Raw genomic sequence first — 22,081 nt, 5'->3', positions numbered from 1 at the left:
CAAGGAAACCACAGCCCAGCTCAACACGGGGCCGCAGGGCACTCGACTCGTGACGTGCATCCAACACCGGCAGGCGCGGGAGCTCCGCCCACACCGGCCCAGCGACGGGCTAGAGCAAGCGGCCCGGCTCCTGGTGCAAGGAGCTCACGGGAGGAGGACGCACACTCGAGCAACAGCCCTGACAGCGCGCAGGCGCTGCAGCCCGTGGGCCAGGGCCCGCTGGCCTGGCGGGAGCTGCTGCCGGAGGAGAGGCGGCTCAGGGGCGGTCCCTGCGACTGAATGTGCCTTACTGCCTGAGCGCTCGTTTTCCAAGAGACAGATCTCACTCGCTCTGAGAACTCTCCCCTAGGTGCGCGTGAATACGTATGTTGAACACACAACACACACACCTGATTATCACTGTCAAATTGCAGGAAAAATGCAGCATTTAGTCCACGACAAAAACACGGTTCCAATTAGACTAGGGGTGTCCGATGCCCATGCTCCGAGGGCAGTGAAGGGGAAGGTAAGAGCCCTTGCTGATTTTTTAACTGAAGGTGGCTGGCTCACTCTATGGTGAGTTTTTAACTGAAGGCGGCTGACTCACTCTATGGTGAGTTTTTAACTGAAGGCGGCTGGCTCACTCTATGGTGAGTTTTTAACTGAAGGCGGCTGGCTCACTCTATGGTGAGTTTTTAACTGAAGGCGGCTGGCTCACTCTATGGTGAGTTTTTAACTGAAGGCGGCTGGCTCACTCTATGGTGAGTTTTTAACTGAAGGCGGCTGGCTTACACTATGGTGAGTTTTTAACTGAAGGCGGCTGGCTCACTCTATGGTGAGTTTTTAACTGAAGGCGGCTGGCTCACTCTATGGTGAGTTTTTAACTGAAGGCGGCTGGCTCACTCTATGGTGAGTTTTTAACTGAAGGCGGCTGGCTCACTCTATGGTGAGTTTTTAACTGAAGGCGGCTGGCTTACACTATGGTGATTTTTTAACGGAAGGCGGCTGGCTCACTCTATGGTGAGTTTTTAACTGAAGGCGGCTGGCTCACTCTATGGTGAGTTTTTAACTGAAGGCGGCTGGCTCACTCTATGGTGAGTTTTTAACTGAAGGCGGCTGGCTCACTCTATGGTGAGTTTCAGATGCACAGCAGCGTGACTTGGTTCTTTACGCAGCTCACATTCTGCTACAAGTTGTTAGGAGGCTCTGGCTTAGTTCCCTGTGCTGTGCAGTGAATCCCGCACCTTCAGAGTTAAATCAGGGTCATCGGTGATGAGAACGGGACGACATGAAATTACCATCTGGAGAGAAGTGTTCTCCCAAGTGTTTGCGTGGAGCCCTGCGTCAGGAGGCAGCAACAACGCCCAGTAAAGAGATGTGAAGGAGCTGGCGGGACAGGACTCACAGGAGCGAGCGGTGAGAGAGCTGCAGCATCCAGCCCAGCCCTTCTCATGCTGTGGGACCCTGCAAGTTGCTTGACCTCAATTTTTTAGGATGGATGAGGAAGACTTGTCATAAAGGATTCTAAGACTGCATCTTAAAAACGTCTGTGAGTGTTTGCAGGGGCCTCTAGTTTATGCAGAAGTTAGGAGGGAAACCACCATCTAAGACAGCAGGAGGAAGCCACATCCACTGCCTGGGGATCAGAGGACGGCCTGAGCCCAGAGGCAGTGGCCGCCTGGCCCCCACCCCAGCGGAACGCCCCAGGCCGAGGGGCCTGGTCAGGATGCTCCCAGGACACGTCCACGGTGATGGTGGACAGCGCCCAGGACACCCAGCCTCCAGGACCAGAGTCGCCCGACACGCACCTCTGGATGCCCTCGACCAGGGCCACCTCGTCGGGCGAGGACGAGATGTATGCGGAGCGCTTCCCCGAGTCTGGTGACTTCTGGGGCCCATCCACCTCATCGTCATCCTTCACCTGGATGGTGTGGCAGAGACAGAGGGCCCGGAAAAACAGCTCCTCCCGCTCCTGAAACACAGCACAACCCACAGCTCTAAGCACGTCCACTTAAGACAGAAGGAACCCAAACAGAAGACGACAACCAACGCGGCCGGGCCTGCAGCCGTCGGGGGTGGGGAGCGTTAGCTCTGCCCCTGGGGGTGGCGGCGGAGTCCAGGCCAGACGAGATGGATGTGGACGCAAGGAGGCGGCAGGTTCAAGTTTCTGGAAGGGCCTCCGGGGTGACTGCTGACGAGGGCAACGCCCCTCCCTGAGGGAGTGAGACCTGGAGCTGCAGCGGCAGGCTGTGTGTGTGCACGTCCACGTGCGTGCGTGTGTACAACTGTGCAGCTTGTGTGAGCACAGGTGTGCCCGTGCCTGTGACTGGGTCCCTGTGAGTGTGTCCATGCGTGAGCACGCACTCACTCTCAGTGTGACGTGAGCGGTCTCCAGCCCCAACGAGACGGCCGGATTCACTGGGGACGCCCGCGGGGACGCCTGCACCCACATCTTTCCTTCCTGCGAGTCCCAGACCCCGGGACAGGAGGTGCCCTTGCTGTGTCCTGAGACACGCCCGTGGGAAGGGAGGGGGCAGGACGAGGGCGGGAAGCACGAGCACCTACCCGCCCACTGGCGCCCGGGGAGGCGTCGATCATGTCGATGGCGGAGGCGTCGGGGAGCACCTGGCCATTGCAGACGGCGTGCGGCACGCACACGTGGCCCTCCACACAGCACTCCTTGAACTCCATGTTGTTCTCCGTGAGGGTGCCCGTCTTGTCCGTGAACACATACTCCACCTGCGGACGCGGCTCTGCTGCCAGTGCTGCCCCCGAGGGGCTCGGACCCCCACCCTCTGCCCCCTCCACGGTGCTCCTGCTCGGGGCTCCCACCCACGTGCCCTCTGCAGGGCAGGTCCTGGCTATCACACCCACTTAGCAGGTCAAGGCAGCACAGAGCTCAGGCCCCAAGCTGGCAGCCTGGACAGCTCAGTGGAGGGGTTTTGAACTCTCTTTATGCCAGAGACTGAAGCTCAGTCTCACTCTGCCCACCCTGACAGTGATGACCTCGGGCCATGAGGCCTGAGAGGATGGCTGGGGGAGCTGAGGGCTCACTGCCGATTCACCCCAATCCAGGCCCCCGAAACGCAGAATCAGCACCACTTAAAAAGGCCACGGGTGAGCCGGTGTCGGTGAGTGAACGTCACGAGTCTGCCTAACCTGTCGACACAGAAGCACCACCTCTGTCACACAAGGAGGGGGAATCTGCTGCCGTCTTTCGGGTGTAAGTCGTATCTGCTCAGGGATGGCAGCGTCCCCCTCCGAACACCCAGGGCGTCTGCTGCAGGCTGAGAGTCACATGGCCTCTGGAAACCCAAGGACGCAGGTGCGAGGGGCTCCCCCACCAGCCAGCGAGAGAAGACAGCTCCGGAGACACTGACCTGCCCCAGCTCCTCATTCAGATCCGAGGTGTTGACCAGTGGCCCTTCCCCCATCTCCTCGTCAAACATCTCCTCGTCCCAGGTGAGGAAGTAGGAGCCCAGGAACTTCTGCAACTCCACGGTGACGTACATGGACACGGGAATGATGTAGTTGAAGAGAACCATGAAGGCCAGGAAGTCCGTGAAGGCTCTGAGGAACTGAGACGGCGCAGCGTGGTCACCGCCAGCGCTGCACAGCTGGAGCTCAGCTTAGCTGGCCCAGCTCAGCAAGTGCTGCTTTTGAATACAGGTGCTTCAGACCCAAAGGTGAAGACCACCTGGGCGTCGGGGGCCGCTTGCTTTCCTCTGTCCGCCCACTTGGGCGCCGAGGCTGGCCCAGGACGGGAGCGGCCCCACACCTGTGCTGCTGGTGGGCGGGGTCGGGGGAGGGCCACCTGTGAGTCACACCTGGAGACAGTGGGGGCCTCCCACCGAGAGCCCGGAGGACACCAAACAGTGGATTACTGTTTCCTCTGAGATTCCAGCAAATGACCAAGCTTAGGTCTGGATAAGCGGCTTTTCTGTCTAGTTTCGTCCTTATTTCTGAGCCATTTAGTCTCCTGGGAGGCTGGACTGAGCTCAGGAAAGAGGCAGGGGCCCAGGCTGGGATCTGCACATGGCTCAGGCAGATGCGGTAGGCCCAGCCAGAAAACGGCACCATTTTAAGCAGAAGAAGTGGAAGTGGAAGGAAAGTCGCTCAGTCGTGTCTGACTCTTTGCAACCCCATGGACTGTAACCTATCAGGCTCCTACGACCATGGGATTTTCCAGGCAAGAATGCTGGAGTGGGTGCCCATTTCCTACTCTAGGGGATCGTCCCGACCCAGGGATCGAACCCGGGTCTCCTGCATTGCAGGCAGATGCTTCACCATCTGAGCCACCGGGGAAGCCCCTAAGTACAGGAGATTTAATCAAATTAACACATTGGGGACTTGACTGGTGGCCCAGTGGTTAAGACGCCACGCTCCCAAGGTTTAAGGTTCGTCCTTATGGATTTAGGATGGAAGCTGATACTTTTCCAGACCCGAATATTCAAATACCCAAAGAAGGCGGAGCAACCAGCGCCCATGGGGCGGGGGCAGCTGATTCTCTCACTGTCACCAGTGTGTCTACTACCAACAGCTCATCATCCCGTGCCCCCAGGCGTCCACAGCGCCCGCCCACGGGCGCCTCGCTGTACCAGGTTCCTCTGTCTCTCCGCCTCCGTCTTCCGGTTGTACCACGGCTCGTCCCGGGACGGCTCGCTCTGCCACACGTACTTCAGCGCGGTGTTGATGAGTGCCTTGCTGATAAGGATGCACAGGTACACGACGAGGAACACGTTCATCGATCTGAAACACAAGACGGGCGTGCAGACTGGGTGCCTGCTCCCCCAGGAACCCGGAGCGGGCTGTTGAACGTCGGAATGAGCACGCTGCGAGCAGACAGGAACAACACAGCAAAGGGACCCCCCGACCAACTGTCCAAGCGGCAAAGGCAAGCTTGTCTACATGTGCGTCCACTCTGGCCACTGGCCTGTGTTTGGGGCCACAAGGACAGAGCTGGGGGCAGGGAACTCTGGTGGACAGGAGCGCAGGGCACGGCCGCCCTGCTCAGGGGGCTTCTGCATGGTCTAAGGCTCTTAATTCACAGAAGCCCCGGAAACCAACGTCTTCTACTGCGAAGCATCAGCCTGTGCGTTCCCAACCTGGAGGAAGGCAGGAGGGAATGAGCGAACGCCTTGAGTAGGAAAACTGCTGAGTCCTTAGCCAGTTCTTAGGAGCCTATGAAGGAGGTCTGATTTTCCAGTATCTGAGACCGATTTGTCAATGCAGACATCTGGAAACTAAGCATCCTTCCTTAATAAGAACCGACAGCCCAACTTCACAGCTGATGCAGCCACAGGTGGGCAGAGACCCAGGATTCCACTTGGAGGTCAACTTGCCAACAGCAGACAATGGTGCCCCGACCGTCACCCCCAAATTACTAAGGAGCCAGTATCTCTTCACTTCACCACGTGTGGTCACCCAGTCGTCCACCTCAGGTTAGGGACGCACTGTATTTTGTGAGGCAAAGAAGACACCACCTGGGCCACATTTTCTTACAAACCCAACTCTGTCCTGACTTATTATCAAAAGGATTTTACTGTTTAGTGAAGACTGTTGGCTCTGCTCACACTTTCCTCAGTGTGAGGAAAAGCGACGTAATTTCGACTTTTTCACAGGAGGACCTGATGGCGTCCACAGCTGGCCTTGGCCCAGCTGTCTGCACTCAGGTGGGAGTCTACATGTGGCTGGGTGCAAGGCCTCCACAGCCCCATGAAATAAGATGGTCCGTCTAAGATCTAAATCATCAGCCCAACCGTCGTCTGTCAGACCTCACGGAGTTGCTGATCAGACCAAGAGGAAAACGATTTCACCACTGCCGGGGTTTGTGACAGTGGAAGTCAGGATTTTTACGTGATTCAGATGAGATGGGGCGCACCAGGGTGGTATGGCTGTGGGCTCTTTATGCGATTCAATCCATGGGATATACGAGCTTACTTTTCAACAGCAGATCGCTTCTGGGACTTGGATTGATAGTTCAGTGCCATCTTGGTTTCCATGCCCGTGTAAATAGCAACACCTGTAAAGCAGAGAGTAGATGACAGAGCAACCGCACAGCTGTGTCTGTCTGCTGCTACACGGTGAGGCACACGCGGAATTCTGGACAAAATAAAGCGTACTTTACATTTTTCTAGGCCAGCTAGCTGTTCATAAAAAGTCATACAAAAAGATTCTTTAGACCAAAGACTTTTTTTCTTCCTGCATACGTAGGGAGCAATCTGTACTTTTTTAAAAACAAGTTCAGATTCTAGTTATTTGGGTTTCCCAACAATAAGACACACGTGTATTACTTGTGTATCAGTTAAAACATAAAAATTAACCCCCTGGAAATGGAAGCTACTAACAAAGAAACACAGCCATTAAAAGAACTTCCTGCAGAGCGTGTGTGAATTCTTTCACAGGCATGACTTCATGCTTGAGTCACCAGCTGCAGGCGCTCAGTGCGCAGGCAGCGCCCTGACATGTCCCCCCTGTGGTCGTGCGTGCAGACTGGTTTTCTTAGGACAATTCGCCACCATAAATCCACAGCACCTCAGAGCACAAAGAGACACTTTCAGGCACCTCCACGGATTTTAACTGCTTACGGGGTCCTTAGTCTTAGCAGCTAGTGTTAATAATTCACTAATTAGAACATTTACCAAAGATTTTCTCGGTGTTCTTCAGCGTGGCTCCTCTAAGAAGCAGGTTTTCCGATCCTAATGACCTGCAAAGAGAAGGACGACAGGAAACAGGGCAGTGGAGAAGCAGCTCACAGGCTCGACACTGCATCTCACGAGGAAACCATCTCAGTGTAGATCCGCCTGTATCTGGACTATGAACTCTAGCCGAGCCCCAGGAAAGGCAGGCACTCTTTCCCTGGGGCCAGTAAGAACCGTCTGCTGGGAGATTCCCACAGTCAGCTCCATCAGGGCCCCAGACCCATTGGGTGGCCCCCAAGGCTTTGATGCCACTCCATTAGAGACAGCGAGGGTCTCACCACCAGCAGCACCAGGGCCCTCCCCAGAAGTGCCGCCCCACAGACCAGCCCGGAAACCCGCCCCAACAAGCTTCACATCTGAGGCCGGCTGCGCTGGGGATGCCAAGTGGTGCCCGCGACTCACTGAGCTGTTTCTAGCACATCCTGGGGGAGTATCACACACATTAACACAGTCTGGCTTTCAGAGAGGCGCTGGGGGCTCAGTGAGGCACCCACAAGCACGCAGCCAAGCCGCAGGCCCTGGACGCAGCTGGCCTGTGAGTCTGCAGTGACCCGTGCACTGCTGTGCTGGGGTGACTGAGGAAGTTGAAAACCATTCATGTGAAAACAAGCACTTGGGACTCAACAGTGAGATGAGTCAACTCAACAGCCGACAAACTCTGCCTTTAGGGGTTCGGGGGCCAGTGGTTCCCTCTGTTGACCGAGTAATCATTTCTTCTCATTTCCCAAGAGCAGAAAGGGAATCAGAAGCAGATTCAGATTCACTAACTTTACATCTACAATGTTCTCCTGATTTTCTTTGGAGAGTAAAGGGATTTGGGGTAAAGGGGAAAATTTGCTCAAGTTTTCTTTTCATTCAATTAGCATTTGATTTCCTTTTACCAAGGGAGGCTGAGGACTTACTGAACGATATAAGCGTGAATGCATCCCGTGTACTCAGCTGACCCGGCTCAGGACCACATCAGGGTGAAGACGAGAAAGAGGGCCTGCCCAGCGGGGCACGCTGGCTGGGACGCCCTGACCCGAGGGGTCTGCCCAGGGCCGTCCGTGGTCTCAGGGCGTGGTCCCCAGCCCGACAGCCCCGTGGGACGGGGCGCCCTGGTACACACGCGTCCATTTCTGTTACAGGCACCGTCAGCCTCTGTCGGCAAACACGGCAGCGCACGTCCAAGGTGTTTACGGAAACAAGTGGCCCTTCATACAGTGTCTCTGGTGTCTAAAAATAACTTATTTTAAAAAGCACTTTGCTCCTGGTTTGGACAGGAGGATGAAGAAACATCACTCAGAAAGGATCCAGAAATTGGATATACAATTCATATCTGTCCACACCACGAATTTATAAACATCTTTAAACATCCAAATATTAAAAATTTGCTGACTTTAGTATAAATACTAAAACAAGCGAAACTAGATAAACTATCAGAATACGGTAACAGTAATTCTCTCTCAAGAGACTCAGCTGTCAACTTTGTACAAACATCAAATAAGGAAAACCAGCCGTGCTGACTTCTCCAGGTTCACCCTCTGGTGCTATGGAGCCAGCTCAATCTATCCACTCTCCTTCAAATACAAATTAATCCTCACGAGGCACAAGAATATAGGTTGGTTCTCCTCACTAACCAGCCATTCACGTTTAGAACAATATGTATTCAAGAAAGACCAAGGCAAGGCCTCCACAGGTCTGGAAAGCTCTTGCTAACCTGCTGATGAAGAGTGGGGATAAACACACGCTAAAAAGGTGCCAACTGCTTCCTTAAAACAAGCAATTCCTGGAGCCTCTCAAGGAGAGAAACCCCGCAACTGCTTATTCGACATTAATCTCCATTTTCTTTTCTACTTCCGGGCCAGTGTTTTCTTTAATACACACGGTAATACCAGAACACCAGCAATCTGAAGACGTGTGAACTGGAGGAAAATCAATCTCTGACCAGCAGGGTTTGTGGAAAAGGACTTCAAAGGCAGTCCCCTCAGTGCAGACCTCGAGACCTCGCGCGGGTAAAACGTCCCCAGGCCTGGGAAGCGGAGGCCGCAGAGCCCACGCCCGGGCTGAGCGGGGTCCGAAGCCTCGGGGCCGAGTCAGCTCCCAGCCGCCAGCGGTCTGGGAGTGGATGCCCAGCTGGGACCTACACCGGTCACTGTGCATCCCCTGCAGCAGGTTCCCATCCCTGGTGGGCGTGAACCCGGAACAGGCCCTTGGGAGGCACATCCCCGATGTCCAGGGCAAGAAGGTGCCCAGAGATGACCACGAGCAGATTCACGCAGCCAATCCGACGGCCTCCAAGTCAGAAGTCATTCGGCCTCATAGTCTGTTCAGCTACGGAAGGTGTTTCTAACGGGGAACCGCACCCTCCCGTCATCTGCTGTGATGGCGCCCTCAGCAGACTCTCGGGAGAACATTCTCCATGGTGTGGTTAGTGTGTTAACACATCCAGACGTATGTACCAGAGAAACCAGCCACGGGACAGAGCCCAGATTCTAGTCAGGCAGGACTCCCTCAAACCAGCCACGGGACAGAGCCCAGACTCTAGTCAGAAAGGGCCCCCTCAAACCAGCCATGGGACAGAGTCCAGACTCTAGTCAGAAAGGACCCCCTCAAACCAGCCAAGGGACAGAGCCCAGACTCTAATCAGAAAGGACTTCCTCAAATCAGCCATGGGACAGAGCCCAGACTCTAGTCAGAAAGGACCCCCTCAAACCAGCCATGGGACAGAGCCCAGACTCTAGTCAGAAAGGACCCCCTCAAACCAGCCAAGGGACAGAGCCCAGACTCTAGTCAGACAGGACTTCCTCAAACCAGCCAAGGGACAGAGCCCAGACTCTAGTCAGAAAGGACCCCCTCAAACCAGCCATGGGACGGAATCCAGACTCTAGTCAGAAAGGACTCCCCTCAAACCAATTAAAGGACAGAGCCCAGACTCTAGTCAGGCAGGACACCCTCAAATCAGCCATGGGACAGAGCCCAGACTCTAGTCAGAAAGGAACCCCCTCAAACCAGCCACGGGACAGAGCCCAGACTCTAGTCAGACAGGACTTCCTCAAACCAGCCAAGGGACAGAGCCCAGACTCTAGTCAGAAAGGACCCCCCTCAAACCAGCCATGGGACAGAATCCAGACTCTAGTCAGAAAGGACCCCCTCAAACCAGCCACGGGACAGAGCCCAGACTCTAGTCAGACAGAACCCCCTCAAACCCACTGTACAGCGACCATGAACAGCTCTCATCAGGAAAAGAACCACGTTTAATTGAACGATAGACATGAAGCCCCCCAGCGTTCACAAGAAGCAGAGAACTCACCTCACCACAGGGTCATTCTGATCGTTGTAAACATTTATGCGGCCGACGAACCTGGGGGCGGGAGGGTCAGGTCACTGCCATGGCGGCAGGGGGGCGGGAGGGAACAGGACCTGAGACCCTGGCTCCTGGACCGCCCCCACCCTGTACCTCCGTCTCTAAGAAGGGCTGAGGTCCTCCCGGGAACACAGGGGTGGGGGGCTCAACCACGCTTCTTCCCCGCCCTGCTTTTACTTGCTCATGACTTAAATGACATTTCTTAAAATGACTTCCTCGAAGCACAAAAAATTCATTTTTCTTCAACATGTTTAGTTCCACGAAGCCTTTTCAAGTATCTGAACAGAGAGCTAGAGATCGGAGGGGCCTGGGCTTCCCCAGTGATGCACACACACACCCACCCCCAGCCAGCCAGGAGCCAGGCCCTGGGGGCAAGGGGCGGGGGACCCGGGGAGGAGGCCGGCTTACTTGTAGAGGTCAGGCTGGGGCTGCTCACACTCGATGGTTGCGTGGAGACTGTCGATGTCTTCCTCCGAATGGAACCCCTTTGTGTCCTGAACTGCGTAATGGGTCTGCAAACGGACAGGACATGGGGGGTCACAGCCCAAACGAGCAACACAATCTCCCCGCAGTGGGAGCCCCGTCCTGGGGCAGCCCCGGTGTTTAATGTTTATGCACATAAATAAGCCTGAGTACAAAGCCTGGCTACCGTATGGGACAGAGTCTGCAGATGTAAAACGTTACAAGACTACAGGTGCCCCCGTGCGTGATTCCTGCACCCAAGAGGCGCCAGCACAGCGTCCTCAGCCAGCGTCCTCAACGAGCCCAGCTCTCCTCCAAAACAGACATCTGGGTTCATCTGTCCAGACTAGACGCCACGGCCCCAGCCCTGCCCCAGAGTCTCCGAGGCCAACAGTCTGGGTGGCGCCCGAGAACCACATTTCTAAGCAGATCCCAGGGCTGCTGGTGCTGCTGGTCTGGGACCCCATTTTGCGAAGATGGGCCCTGAGGGCACCAGGAATGGTGGACAGGTGGGCCGGCTTGGGAGGACGCCATCTCCTCCCCAACCCTGATGAGTAAGCTCGGGCAAGCGTGTGAGGATTCACAATGACGGGGGCACGATCACAGCATCCGGCTAACATGTGAAAGCTCCGGCACGTCCCACACTGGGGAGCTTCTAAACTGTCCTCACGAGAGCTCTGTCCACATCTGACGGACAGGAGCGCTCCGCAGGTGTGACCAGTACAGGGCCCCTCCTCTGCTCTTGAGGAGACAGCTCCGGTGCCTCGAGCCCAGGAGCCCAAACACAGACGTCGGCCACAGGCCACGTGTGGACGGGTGTGGCTTCCCCCTGACCGCAGTGATGCACTGGACCCTCGAGGCATCTGCTCCCGAGAAGGGTGGCCGCGTCTGGGCAGGGACGTCCCCCTTTGGGTGGGGGTGTGGACGGCAGCCCACTGCCCGTGGTCGGGTGTGAACGGCTCGCCTGGGCTGGGGAGGAGCGGACACGACCCCTCCCTCAAGCTCTGACGGCCACTGAACACCGAGCACCCTCCACCCAAAACTGCTCTCCGTACAGACGACTGTGCCACAAGGCTCCTCCCCTGGGATTCGGGATGTAGAAAACCTGAGAGTGAGTGTGGAAACCCTACAGGCATCATGTGATGAGACTGTGGTCATCCACAGGGGAGGAGCAGGGCGCCCTTCAGGGCTTGCCCCTCAGGGAAGCTCCTGTGTCCACGGGAGCCAGAGCCTCAGAAATGCTGGACCCACAGGCCAGGCTCACTTTCATAAACTCCCTGCAAAAGTCCGTGTTTTCAAAACAGTGAAATCCTTAAAATTAACAGCTATGTGCTTTTCATTTGTGATCATTAATTAAAATTGTTTAGTACCAGCTGCCAGTACAGAACTCCACACTGAATGTAAGAAATGAATCATCATTTCTGAAAATCCTTACTAAGATACTTTAACAAAAAGATGCTCATTGAAGTAATAAGCAGGCAAAATCAAGACTCACTTTCCATACAATTCCAGCCTGGTGAAGTCACTGATTTTGACAGGTAAAATGAAAACGTCCAAATTCTAACAATCTCTTCCTTACGTCCTTAACTGGGTGCCCTCGCTAAGCAGCAGCTAAAAAGGAACGTGGACTTGCTTCTGTTATCTGGAGAGGCTGAGGGTTAGGGCGCTGGGGTGGGAAGAAGAAAGTGGGGATCGAGGAGACGCAAACGAGAGGAAACAGTCCCTGGTCTCCCTGAATGCAGAGCCTCACTCCCCGTGCAGCTTCCGGCCACCGGAGCACAGCTCTCAGGGGAAGGGGCGGGGCGGGGTGTCCCTGAACACAGAGCTTCACTCCCCGTGCAGTTTCTGGCCACAGGAGCACAGCTCCCAGGGGAAGGAGGGGGTCCCATGGGCAGAGAACAGGCACGTTACTTTGTGGCTGGACTCCCCATCCAGGCTGGCGGTGGTCACGTGGCAGGTCCCGTCCGCACGGCTGCTGGACAGGAAGATCAGGTCACAGGGGAAGGTCTCGTCCTCCTTGACCATGACGATGTCCCCAACCTGCAGGACAGACGACAGACAGCGCTGTGAACCGGAACCGGCCTCTGGGCCGGGGCTCCCACGGACGCCGTCACAGCATCGCTGGAAGGAAAGCGTGTGGATGACGCGGCTGAGAAGGGCAGCTTCCGGAGCATGTGGCCCAAACCCAGGAGAGACCAGGGAGGTCGACACACCACTGGATGCTTAGACCCTGGACACGCCACGGGGCATGATGAAAGAATGTTCTGCAATATTCTATTTTGCTATGATAGAAATACTTTGCAATATTTGAACTCCATCCAGGAGGATGAGGTGAGCGGTCATCCCATGGGCGTAAAGCCTGGGACGTGGCCACAGTGAAAAGGAGTGTGTGGTTCCAGCAGAGGACTGGCACAGGCCATCACGACAGAATGGGCTTAACGGGCTTTAGACAAAGGTACAAAAGCCAGTCAATGGAGGAGGGACAGCCTTCCCAACAGACAAGCTGGAGCGCTCAGGCAGTCCTGGGCAAAAAGGACTTTCACGTAAAAAGTAACACAAAATCAATAAGGAACTTAATCTAAAACTATAAAAACTTTAAGGGAAAAACAAACAGGAGAAAGTCTTTGGCCACCAGGCCTTGGCAAAGAGTTCTTAACTTGACACTAAAAACATCATGCATATAAGGAAAAGTCAGTGAACTGGACTTCATCAAAATGAAGAGCCTCTGCTTAGCAAAATACCCCATTAAGGCATTTCTGGCAGAGGACCAGCGTCTAGAATATGTGAACTCTCAACATTCCACAGTAAAAACCCTCAATGAACCAAGCAGGAAGCGGGCAAGGGCCACAAATCCTAAACCAGCCCATCCTAAAGGAAATCAACCCTGAATATTCACTGGAAGGACTGATGCTGGAGCTGAAACTCCAGTACTTTGGCCACCTGATGCAAAGAGCTGACTCATTGGAAAAGACCCTGATGCTGGGAAAGATTGGGGGCAGGAGGAGAAGGGGACGACAGAGGATGAGATGGTTGGATGGCATCACCGACTCAATGGACATGGGTCTGAGTGAACTCCGGGAGTTGGTGATGGACAGGGAGGCCTGGCGTGCTGCAGTCCATGGGGTCGCAAAGAGTTGGACACAACGGAGCGACTGAACTGAAGTGAATGACACACCAGAGAAAAAGGAGTTCTGGGCAGAAGGAACACCTGCTGAGACAGTGAAGGACAGGGAGCTCGGAGGGCTGCAGTCCACGGGATCACGAAGAGCCGGACTGAACGAGGGACTGAGTAGAAGCAACAACAGCGAGAACAGGTGTCTCAGGAAGAAGACGCCCTGAGGGCAAACAGCAGGCGTGAGCCGCTCGCCAGCCACCAGGGTGGCGCATGCTGAGACCGCACGCAGAATCAGGGCCACAGAGACGAGAGGCAGTGCCAAGCACTGCTGGGGTGCTGGGACAGAGCTGGCGGGAACACATGGGCGGGCAGGCTCTCAGGGCACGGCTGGGCTGCTCCCGCTCCACTAAGACGGGGTTTCCCACGATGACCCAGCAACTGAGCTCCTGACTTTTATACCAGAGAAAAGGAAACTATATTCATGATAAAAAACCTCTACACAGATGCTCACAGCAGCTTTATTCATCATGGCCCCGATCTGGAGAAACAGCCCCACCCCCCCGGTCCACCCCCACGGACTCTCCAAGCAAAGAAAGGCGTCCAGATGCCCACCCTTGGCGAGCCCCGAGGGAGTTCAACTGTGAGAGGAAAGCCAGTTTGGCAGGTACAGGCTGTGTGACCCCATCTACATAAAGACACGTCCTGGAGGTGGACCCACCTACCGCTCAGGTCGCTGAGACCCTAAACCTGCTCTACAGTTGATTACAGCTTTAAAAATTGACCCACAGAAGAAAGGGGTTGAGAACACTGGTAGGAGCTTGCCTGAAGGGAGCAGCACTTGGGGAAGAGGGCGGTCTGCACGCAGTGACTAAAGCAATCTCAGACAGAAGTTCTGCCGAAGGCACGAGGGCCGCGTGCCGCGGGCACTCACCCGGAGCTTCCGGCTCTGCTTCCGCACCAGCCGGCCGTGCTGCACGAAGTGCACGGGGCACTGGTTCATGGCGTTGTCCGCCTTGTGGCGCAGCCAGTCCTCGTAGCCCTGCCGGGACCCAGGAGAGACGCCCGTGAGCCCTCGCCTGCTCCGGCCGGGCAGCCACACTCAAGGGCTGCTCCACGCCCGGGGAGGCTGGGCTGCGGTCCCCGGGGAAGGTCCACGTGCAGCGGGCCAGGACGCCCAGCAGGCAGGCGGCAGGTGGCCCCGAAACCGGGATTCAGCCCGGAGGACCGCAAGGCAACATGCAGGCAGGGGGCTGGCAGGGCCGCTGAGGGCCAGGCAGTCCCGGAAGGGCACAGCCCCGAATCCTCCGCCTCCTCAAGCCCTTCAGGGCTGCCGGCCCGTCGCCCCGGGTGGAGCCAGGGCAGACCCAGGCTGCAGAGGGCAGCGCCCCCACCCGCCTGGCACCATGTCCTGGCCGAAGTGGCAGGAAGGTCTCACGCCCAGGAGCCGTGGCCACCGCTCTCTGCTGGGCACCCTACCCGCCACCCACCCCCAGGAGCCATGGCCGCAGGGCAGGATGCGCCAGGGAACCCCCTTAGGGATGGGGACGCCCCCTGCGCCGCAATCAGGGTGCTCTCAGGAGGCCTCGGTGCTCTTTCAGCTTCAATGGCACCACGGCCTCGGGGCAGAGCCCGCTCAGGTCAGGACTGGGGTCTCCAGCCCCCCGGCCTGTCCCTCAGGGGCTCACACAGGGTGCTTCAAGCGCACAGACCAGGCTCCACCTGTGACACAGGCCCCTGTGTGCTCGTCTTCAGGCTCATCAGACACCCCACACGGTCCCCGAGATGGCCCGCCACACCCATCAGCGTGTGTGGACGCCTGCGCGGCCACATTCTCATTCTGTCCGCTCTTCAGACTTCTACATTCAAAGCCAATTTCATGGGCAACAGGTAAAATCATATCGCCGTTCAAATCTGTATGTGCAGATCACTGGCGAGTGGAAGACAAAACCCAGACGATCACAAGGGAAGCCTTCGATGCCACTCCCGTTCTGGATCAAACACTGACCAGTCCGGACACTCTCACCGTGCAGACCGGCAGGGGACTGGCCTCACGTTCACGAAGGCGGCCCCAAGCCTCGGCTCTTCGTGTTCTCTTGGTCGGGAGGAGTCGCTCTGCCGTGACTCCCGCCGCTCGGGGGCAGCGCGGGCGCCGTGACTCCTGTGATGGGCCTTCAGCGCTTTTATGTTTTATTGAGAGACTAACACAGAAAGCATGGCTTCGTCAGCAACAACGTGACCAAGAATTTAGATGCTGCCTTTCAGATATTTCAACGCAAACATCATTGTGTTCAAAAGTATGCAGGAGATAAGAGACCTGTATCTGGAATATACAAATTGTCTCAGGGATAAGACACAATCCAATTTAAAAATGGGCCAATGACTTGAAGGTATTTCTCGAAAGAAAATTTACAAAAGGCCAATAAGCTCATGAAAAGATGCCCAGCGTTGTTTTTACGAAGGAAATGCGAAACCACCGTGGGTGCCACTTCACGTCCACTAGGGTGAGCGCACCCGAGGAAGACGGGTGACAAGGCTCAGCGGGAACGTGGAGAAACCGGAAACTCACGCACAGCTGGCGGGAACGTCCACGCCACGGTCACTTGGAAGACACTTGCAACATTAGAGTAACTCTACTCCTCTGTATGCACACAGGGGAACCGAGAAGCTGTGTCCACACAAAGCTTCCGCGTGACTGCTCCTGACAGTGTTCTCCGGAAGAGCCAGAATAGCAGAAGCACCCAGATACCCATCAGTGGGTGCTGGATAAATACAACGTGGTCTGCACACAGGGTGGAGTATTATTCATCTATGAGTGAATCACTGACACACATTACCAGTGGATAAACCTTGAGAACACGCTCAGTGAAATAAGTCAGGCACAAAAGGTCACCAAGGTGAGATTCTGTTAATACAAACGCCCAGGGTAGGCCAAGAGTGGACTGGCGGTTGCCAGGAGCCGAGGCTGGAGGAGGGGCTGGACAGTGAGACTCGCGGCTTTCTTCCAAATGGTGGGAACCGAACAGAGCTGATAGTTAAGCACTAACCCCCAGTGAACAGGTCATGGCAACAGCAGGTGAACTGCTCTCCCGTCGGTCACTGGCTCATCAGTCAGGGCTGCAGAGGGTGCAGGATCCACCCCGAGTCAGGAGTCGCGGGGCTGTGTTACGTGCGGGGGCACGTTCAGAGCCTCTGCAGGAGCGACTCCTCGGGTCCGGGCAGCGGGGGACGCAGCGGGCAAGCAACTCAGGGGCCACTGCACGCGGTTCAACGTGAGGACGACAGGTTCCTCCTTGGATACTCAGGGCAGCAAATGAGCACTAAATTATTCAGCCTGCCTTGTTTTAACTCAAGAGTCCATCTAAACCAGTTACAGAATTGAACTTTGGAGGTGAGCCGAATATCCCGTGAACTGGCTGCAACGAGCCAGCAGACTCTGCTGTGGATGACACGCGGCCCCCGTAGCAGACCCTCTGTGGGACCCTCCTCCTCCCCGCCCGCATCTGCAGAGCTCACCTGCTTGATGGCCGTGACCGTGATGACGAAGAACAGCGGGAGACCGCTTGTCACCGGGCTCGTGGGCGTATCGATAATCAGCTGCAGGGAACAGAGGGTGGGTGAGTCAGCTTCGGAAGCCCTTCTGAGGGGCTTCAGGTGGACTGCTTGGCCCTGGACACATCGTAGCATCCACTTTGACTCATGTTAACTCACTTGGCTGTTGCCCCACTCTATCCCACCACTGGAGATAAATGATACAAGGTAAACCATCCTCCTTTACTAGAAAACTGAGGGCAGTTCTCCTTATTACGGGTGTGTCAGCAGCAGCAACAACACGGGATAATTCCAGCGCACGTGTTATTTCAATTCACCCTCTGCTTCTGGTGCCACACTTTAACGACATTATTTGCATACATTACTGGGGGGAAATTTTTTAAAGTCCTTCCACTGTGTTCTGTCTGATTGACACGAGTCAGGCTGCCGATCTGAAAGCACGCCTGACCTGTTCCCTTATCCACATCTCACTGTGGTTTCCACTTTCTTCCTGTTAACTCTCTTCCTTTTAGTGTTTTTTTTAGGAACATGCACATGATTTAGGGAGATAGTGAAGGACAGGGAAGCCTCACGTGCTACAGTTTACGGGGTCGCAAAGAGTCGGACACGACCCAGTGACTGAACAACAAGAACATCGTGATTTGGGGATAAGTGGAATAACGTGGGGCTTAGTGAGTAAGTCCTCCTAAAGGTTAGGAAGCTCCTGGCCTCCCATCAGGACTGGAGGATGAGGGCAGAAGGCAGCCGGACCGGCTCACGCACACGGGGCTCACACCCATGCTCTAGTTAACAGGTCTCTCTGAACCAACACGCTTGTCTTTGAAGAAAGCAGGTGACGGGTCTGTAGATAAAGGGGCACCAAGTCCATGCTCCCTCTTATCAGCAAACCAGTCAATCATCCAAGAATAAATGTCACTTATTTATATTTACATCTGGGGCAACAGGAAGAGGTGACCAGCCTTACCTGGACCAGAAATATGATAAGAAAATAAAAGTTGGCTATTCTTCTGAATTGTTCAAATAAGTTCTTGGGTATGAAGTTCCAAAACGTGTACTGCAGAGAAGAAACACAGAATGGGGTCGTCAGGACCACACTTCACACCGCGTAGTTATTCTGCCACACGGCAGGCCGCCCTGGGTCTCAAAGTGAAAAACGACTAGTTTCTGATACAAAACAAAGCTGAGAGTGTTTGTAGACATTTTATCAACTTCTTGACCGTACAGAGAAACTGCCAACACAGAACACGGACTCGAAGCAGCGTATTTGAATTGCCCAGTCCCAGATAATTCAAGGTAATGCAAGGTAGCTTAAGAAGAGTTTCACGGCTAAAATGTCCGAGTTCTACCCTTTCTGTCTATACAATGATTAAAAGAGCAGTGTGTGTCAAGGACTTCTCTGACGGTCCAGCGGTTACGACTTGGAGCTTTCACTGCAGGGAGCGTGGGTTCAATCCCTGGCCGGAGATCAAAGATCCCAGCGGCTACACAGCGAGACCAAAAGAAAAAATAAAAGAATAACGTGCGCCTTAAAGCAATGTGGTGAGGACTGAAGCTCTGGCTCAAACTGGTCTCAGAAATGACAGAGTCGTTGAGATTCTGTAACTTGAGAAAGAGCACCAACAAATCAATCTTTGTAAGTGCTTGACAGAGATGTATTTTGTCTTAAGTGGGCCGTAAGTGGGGCTTCCCTGGTGGCTCAGCTGGTAAAGAATCTGCCTGCAATGCAGGAGACCCTGGTTTGATTCCTGGGTCAGGAAGATCCCCCGGAGAAGGGAAAGGCCACCCAGCCCAGTGTTCTTGGGCATAAGGAAATTACTTTTCACTAACTTTAAAAAGGAGCTATTAAAAGAAACATAAGCTACGTCATACCACAGCACTTGTGTCTCATTTTGCGATTCCGTGACCTTTCAGCCCTCACATGCTCCCTTCCTAGAGATCCCGATCCCAAGTGGGCCTGCCCTCAAGGCTCCATCCCGTGAAGCCCACCCTGTCTCCAGAACCCAGACCAGCACACTCACCACGCAGGAAGTCAGAACGCGTCCCCACCTCTAACAAACTACTCAGTGCAAAGTCACATTAGTGGGAAGAGTCCTACTCAAAACCCGTCTTTTATCTGCTGAAATATTTATAGATGGAGGTTGTACATGGTTTAGGGTTTGCTTCAGAATGGTCTCGAGGTAGGAAAGAGACGCACAGACGAACACCCCGGGCACCTGCTGGTCCGTGCAGACAGCGGGTGGTCAGGCGCAGACTCCCCCGCTTCTCCTGCGTGTTTGCAAGCTTCCACATTAGAAAGTGCCACGTATCTACTACAGAAGGCCATCTTCTACCATCCTTCCAAACGTGCAGATCAGTCTTAATCTATTTTAATGCTGCTATTTCAGGACGCCCTTTCCGCTTCCTAAATCCTAGTCTACCAGGGAACCACACAGATCTGGAATTTAAAACCACCTAAATGATTACTTTATTCCTACCGGGTGTAGGAGGCCTGTGCTGCAGCTTAGACATTATGTTGTGTGAGCCACATATTTTACGGAATAAATGACCATCATAAGTTATTACTGCTGATCATCAGTAATACGGTGGGAAAAGGGTTGTTAACCTCTGACAATGTGCAGCATGAAAACTGAGAATCCAGTGAGATGGTTTAAACAGTCAGGACTGCACGGATCATCAGAACTGTACGGATAAAATGAAATGAGGTCTTTATTGCACATGAGAGCTGGCAAATAGTTAACAGAGGGCCAATCGCACATTTTTGATCTCTGCTGAGTGGTAATGATCCAAATACTTGCTCAGACACTTGGGCCACAATATAAGGTAATACTTTGCATAACAGGCACAGTGATGCACTCTGACCCACATCCGTCCGTCAGGTCCTGCCTTTCGCTGATATCATCAGTAGGACAGAACCTAACAGCAGAGCCCTCAGTGCTGAACCCCAGAGCAGGACAGTGCAGAACAAAGTGCGTACTTGCTTGCTGCGCTGGAGCTGAGACGTCTGAGGCAGGCAAAGCTTTGCTTTCCCATCACACAACTTGGGGAGTTGTGAGTCCAGACCACAATCCCCACCTCGTGTCCCGTTCACACCACAGCCCAGGTGTGCGTCGTCAGCCGCGAGCCGGCCCTGGCCGCTCTCGTCCCCTCTGGGTTCTGTCCTCACCGTGGGCTTCTCCCCCGGGTTCTGTCCTCGCCATGGGCTCCCCTCTGGGTTCCATCCTCACCGTGGGCTTCTCCCCTCTGGGTTCTGTCCTCACCGTGGGCTGGAGGGGCCCCAGGCACAGAGAAGCAGCCCTGCCTGGCTGCCCCCTCCTCACGTGGCACTGGGGAGACAGGGGCGGCCCAGTGCGACTCTGCTTTGCCGGCCGCGGAGAGGAAACCCAGAGTGTCCGCAAACTGGTGAGGCTGTGGCCATTTGTACCCTACAGGGCTCCGGCACAGGTGCACTCGGGTACTCTAAAAAACACACGATCTCCCGGGAAGGCAAGCCCCGAGGTCTCAAGGAGTTCAGTCTTGTGTTCGGAGGGGGGAGACCGCACAGCCCGAACTGGACGTTTAAGCTGCGGTGATGAGGGCAGAGCTGGCAGCCACGTGCTCTGTGTGCCCAAGCACCACGCTGTGAACTGGTGATGCCCCATCGTCCTCTGAGTCTGGGGCAGGGGGTGCGCGGCTGACGTTCGAGAAGGCCCTGGCTGCGGGGCTCGGTGTGAGGTCAGAAGCAAGGGGAAGGGATCACACATTTGGGGTCATTTCTTACTTTTCCTTCTTCTACCATGTTCTGCTCAAAAGGGAACAGAACGTGGACCACACATCGTTCACCAGTCACAGATCAGGCTGGAGATTTAACTCGGCACAGGCGTTTGTGCCCTTAAGGAGCCACTGTTGACAGTCTTCCAAGGTAGAAATGAACATTTTCTTTCCAAGAAGACATAGACACACCAACATATTCTCCAAACCCGTTTGTAAATTTATTTCTTACAAGCTAAGCTGTATTTTCTGCATCCTGAGCTGTTTTTTAAATGAAAATGATTGTGTGTCTAGCCTTCAGCATCACCTGGTCTGAATCTACAGACGTCCACCGCTGTGGACTCAGGCCCCAGGTCCCCATCCGAGGGCCTCCTCTTGACCACGACCAGCAGTGCCAGGCATCACAGGCTGGTGGCACGGGCGACCCCTGTGCCATCTGTTCTGCAGGTGTCACAGGCTGGTGGCACGGGCGACCCCTGTGCCGTGTGTTCTGCAGAGGAGGGCGCTCTAGCCTGGCAGGTGGCCAGACGACTGGTAAGTGTTGCCGGGAGGATGAGCCCTAGACTTCAAATCTGACCCTTAAACACGACACAGTTAGAAGCGAAGTGAGGAGGACGTGCTGTGACGCCCTAACAGCATTTGCAGGGTGACAGGGGGCTTGGTGATGAGCGTGCAGCCTGGCCACTCAGGGGCGGGTGGTCCCAGCTTCGGGAGTTCTGAGGGCCCGAGGAGCCGCGGGGGGAGTCCCAGGCGGATGCTCACCTTGGCGGAGACAATCCTGTTGTCCGGGTACCTCTGGGGGATGTAGGCCTCAGCGCCTGGCGGGGGCTCCCGGTGGCCCACGTAGACCGTCCGGCTGTCCACCCAGTCCTCCTCCCCGGCACACTGCGGGTGGGAAACAGAGCCATCAGCGTGGGCGGGGCCCGCGGGCAGGGTCTTCTGGGGGTCGGCTTTCATGCTGGTCTGTGTAGGGGCCTGGGGGGGGTGGGGGGGGCGGGGAGCTGGACCCGCTTGCAAGGTCGATCCCTCCTCCCCACCTCCACCCCTGCCCCCATCCATCCCCCTGGGCCCTTCAGGAACCTGTGCTTCCTCCCCCCCAGCTCTTCAAGGAAGTGCCAGCTGCACCCCCACTGGGGGCCGAGGGGGCCTTCAAGGCAGACTGTCAGTGGAAATGACACAGCG

General features: G+C 55.3%; 1 protein-coding gene across 6 annotated transcripts in view; it reads right to left on the bottom strand.

The window, feature by feature from the left end:
* The window catches only part of ATP11A (ATPase phospholipid transporting 11A), a 103,125-nt gene that overhangs the window by 32,631 nt on the left and 48,413 nt on the right, over positions 1–22,081 (bottom strand). For all 6 annotated transcript variants that reach the window (XM_086330655.1, XM_086330654.1, XM_086330657.1 and 3 more), the window contains exons 2-14: positions 21,662–21,784; positions 18,117–18,206; positions 17,117–17,197; positions 14,535–14,642; positions 12,400–12,528; positions 10,435–10,538; positions 9,973–10,023; positions 6,621–6,685; positions 5,920–6,001; positions 4,578–4,728; positions 3,360–3,557; positions 2,545–2,718; positions 1,788–1,951 (exon numbers count right to left, since the gene is read on the bottom strand). In XM_086330655.1, coding sequence (XP_086186781.1) covers positions 1,788–1,951; positions 2,545–2,718; positions 3,360–3,557; positions 4,578–4,728; positions 5,920–6,001; positions 6,621–6,685; positions 9,973–10,023; positions 10,435–10,538; positions 12,400–12,528; positions 14,535–14,642; positions 17,117–17,197; positions 18,117–18,206; positions 21,662–21,784 — 1,520 coding nt within the window. The remainder of the gene's footprint in view (positions 1–1,787; positions 1,952–2,544; positions 2,719–3,359; positions 3,558–4,577; positions 4,729–5,919; positions 6,002–6,620; positions 6,686–9,972; positions 10,024–10,434; positions 10,539–12,399; positions 12,529–14,534; positions 14,643–17,116; positions 17,198–18,116; positions 18,207–21,661; positions 21,785–22,081) is intronic.

This window comes from Bos grunniens, chromosome 12 (genome assembly GCF_055505025.1).
Source record: "Bos grunniens cultivar Pamir isolate PY7600 chromosome 12, Bosgru_T2T1.0, whole genome shotgun sequence".
NCBI lineage: Eukaryota > Metazoa > Chordata > Mammalia > Artiodactyla > Bovidae > Bos > Bos grunniens.
This window is presented reverse-complemented; position numbering and strand designations above follow the sequence as displayed.